The sequence below is a fragment of the Cyprinodon variegatus genome, unplaced genomic scaffold (assembly GCF_000732505.1).
Source record: "Cyprinodon variegatus isolate N-32 unplaced genomic scaffold, C_variegatus-1.0 Scaffold62, whole genome shotgun sequence".
NCBI lineage: Eukaryota > Metazoa > Chordata > Actinopteri > Cyprinodontiformes > Cyprinodontidae > Cyprinodon > Cyprinodon variegatus.
This window is the reverse complement of record NW_015150515.1, coordinates 1,749,794-1,752,877: the sequence shown is the minus strand read 5'-3', so window position 1 is coordinate 1,752,877 and position 3,084 is coordinate 1,749,794. Positions and strand designations below refer to the sequence as shown.

The following is a 3,084-nucleotide window of genomic DNA, read 5'->3' as shown; positions in this document are numbered from 1 at the left end:
TTTTTTTTTTTTTCCAGTGGCCCTAATCCTCTTCCGTAACTCTCCACTGACAGCATGTCTCTTTAAATTTTAGTGCCTGTTTCACAAGAGAGGCGGCAGATCAACCAGGCGCGGAGAACAGTCCCCGCTAAGCTGCCCTTAATGAACACACAAGCAGGTGGGTTTTATTCTTAAGACCTTTAGAAAATTAGCCGTTTGGTCCGCAGCTCGTCCCGCTAGAAGCTAATTAGCATTTTCATTCTGAATGTTTTTCTTATTTTTTCGAAACAATACCAAACATTGAACCAATCGGTCGTTCTTTGGTGTAAATCTAATAGCTTTTTGTTTTTCTAGTTGCTGAGGTGTCCGCCAGCAGCAGTGGGATGAAAACCCAGACCCCCTTCTCGTACGGCCAACCGGGCCACCTGTTTTTACCCAAGGCGGAGGCGTCTTCATCCGTCCCTTCGGCAACAAGCCAAACATGGAAGATGATGGACAGTTTGAAGCTGGGCCCTCAGCCCAAACCCAACCCGGCCCCCACCTTCACCATGAGCTCAGCGTCGGGCTCCTCCTCCTCTACCACCACCACCACCTCCTCCACAGCCAACCAGGACTACTCTACGGTTAACCTGTCAGACCTTCACGAGTTCTTCCCCAACATCTCCTCTACCATGGCCCAGGAGTCCGCGGCTCCTCAGGGGGCCCCCTCACAAACCGGGGGCTCCTTCCCCCTGCAGGAGCAGCAGTTCAGAGTGGAGGCCCCGCTGGCAGACGACGACATCCCGGAGTTCCCCAGCTTCTCCGACGCCCAGGTCCCCGGCACCCTGGACAGCCTAAACATGGATGATTTTGAGGACCTTCTGAACCCTGCGCCCGCTACGTCCATGCTATCCTCCTCCCACCACGGGGGCCTCTCCGGCTCCGCCCAGAGCAGCGCTGCATCCCAGAACCCCTCCGACTCCGTCAGCAACCCAGGAAGCACCTACATGAATTACCCCAACAGCATCGCTAACCTGCTCCGGAGCGAGGACATGATCGTCTTGGCGTCCAACAACAACCAGCAGCCCACGGTGCTGGACGACTTGGACGTCCTGATGTCTGCCGACGAAGAGCGCCTCATTTCCATTTTTAACAGCGGGAGCCAACCCGGCTTCGTGTCAGGACACCCGACCTAAAGTTTTTCTCTCTTTATAAACCGTTTTTATATCCCAACAGGAAGAGGATGGACTGGAACGAAGAGACGGAGGTAGCAGAAGGTCTCGCTGTGGACAAACATAGAAATACTGTCACCGAATTAAAAAAACCCCACAGAACTGTATTTAGCTTTTTAAAAAAACGGCATGAGCCTGTATGGGGTTGTCCCAATATCCTTCTCTAATCCTGGTTTAAACAAAATAATACCATGGCATCATGGTATAAATACCGCTTCAATCAAAATAAGTTCAAATTGGAGATTTTTTTTCCTTTGAATGACCTTAAAATGCGCAGCAACAAGTGGGGGAAGGGACACTCCAGGACTTTCCACCTTTCGGAACTTCGAACCGTGGACGCCGATTGAAGGCGGTAGAGCTTGAAGGTTGTTCTGAACATGTTTATCATGTTTTTAAACCATTCATTGATCAGATCTGCCTTTTTGCTTTGAAGTAAAGAAACGGGCAGATAATTTGACGGATAGAAATCCATCAACGCTTCTATCCAGCGACGAAACGATGATCTGGGCGGATTTCATTATAAGTATTGATTATGTTTGGTGATAATCCAGATTTATGTGCCTAATTTGAACGGAAAGTGGCAGGAAACCAAATGAAGGGCTACATGTAAATAACTGTATGCTAACTAAACCGAGGATTTACTCCTCTGCTCATCTGACAGCTGTTTTTGTTTTGTTTTTTTTGTACATGAACACAGACTGTGGTAAAACTCACGTTTCAGACTGTAGCGACACGTTTAGTTCAATGTATAATTCAGTTTTTGTACATATATATCTTATCAGATGTATCCGATGAATGACTAACTCTGTCTAGATTCCAAAAAGGTTTTTTCTTTTGCAAATAAAAACCACAAACATGTATAGAGGAAAAAAACTGTTTTCAAATGCGTGTTTTTATTTGTAAACGCTGAACTCTTAAATGTTGGATTTTAAGATCTCTAACTTGGTGAAAGTAAACTGAAATCATGCATTTAAATCCAACCTGAAACCAGACAAAGAAGTCACAAAATATGCATCAAATGTTTGTTTTAACAGAAAAGAAAAATGATCTGAGATTAAATCCCATCAAACGGGTCCAGAAAAGGCCTTTTCTCCTTTATGTGACTTCCAGGTTGGTGACTTTGTTGATGATGTGAGAGCGCCTGGGAACGCACTCCAAGTCAAACTTGCTCTCATAGATGGTGGGGCAGAGCTTCCAGCGGTTGTTCCTGTAGATTCCCAGGTAGGTGTAAACATCTGGCTTATAGGAGAGCTGACATTTGACCCCTGAGGCCCGGATGAAGGAGTCCAGCCCAACAACCTCCCCTTCATCTGTGAAGTCCTGGTTATAGACGCAGATCACATGCCTGGGATCACCGTTGGGATCATAGGGACTCACTTTAGCGCTGCGGATTCTGCCATCTAAGGTCGCTCTGGCCACGCACTCCCACGCGTGATCCACTTTGAAGCCGGTGTCCAGGTACATGAGCCACTTCCCGGACAACACCCTGTGGTTGAGGGCCAGCTCCTTCACGGTCTGGAAGGTGACCGGCCGGGAACTCGCCAGCAGCTTCTCCCAGCTCTCCTGGAGGCCCGTCACGTCCTCCGGGTCGGGGGTGTGGTTTGGACCCAGTATGGAGATCCAGCCCACCGGACCCAGGCCGCTCTGCTCGTTACCGAAGCGGTGCACCTGCGATGGTCTGTTGCTCTCCAGCCAGCCGTCAAACTCGGACCTGGGAGTCCTTCTGGCGTCGAACACGATCCAGGGGTCCATGTCCGCTGCCAAGGCCTCGGCGGCGTAGCTGTCTGAGGGGAAGAGGGGCTCTGGCTCGGCTTCCTCCTCCATGGTGCTGCCGGTGAACGGATCCTGCTGCAGAGCAGACAGCTGTTGGTTTTAATTACACCAGGAGCAAATG

At 49.4% G+C, this 3,084-nt stretch overlaps 2 protein-coding genes across 3 annotated transcripts in view; one reads left to right on the top strand and one right to left on the bottom strand.

The window, feature by feature from the left end:
• Positions 1–1,306, top strand: part of rela (v-rel avian reticuloendotheliosis viral oncogene homolog A) — a 28,682-nt gene extending 27,376 nt beyond the window's left edge. Inside the window, exons 10-11 of one of the 2 annotated variants that reach the window (XM_015371665.1) lie at positions 74–157; positions 337–1,306. In XM_015371665.1, coding sequence (XP_015227151.1) covers positions 74–157; positions 337–1,154 — 902 coding nt within the window. In that variant the 3' untranslated portion in view covers positions 1,155–1,306. Of the gene's footprint in view, positions 1–73; positions 158–333 lie in introns of both variants that reach the window. The other variant, XM_015371664.1, reaches the window with a different exon arrangement.
• Positions 1,307–1,650: 344 nt separating this feature from the next.
• Positions 1,651–3,044, bottom strand: LOC107082802 (chromosome unknown open reading frame, human C11orf68). The gene has a single exon (XM_015371666.1). It carries the CDS (start codon positions 3,012–3,014, stop codon positions 2,286–2,288), a length of 729 nt encoding a protein of 242 aa, XP_015227152.1. The 5' UTR covers positions 3,015–3,044; the 3' UTR covers positions 1,651–2,285.
• Positions 3,045–3,084: the final 40 nt, after the last annotated feature.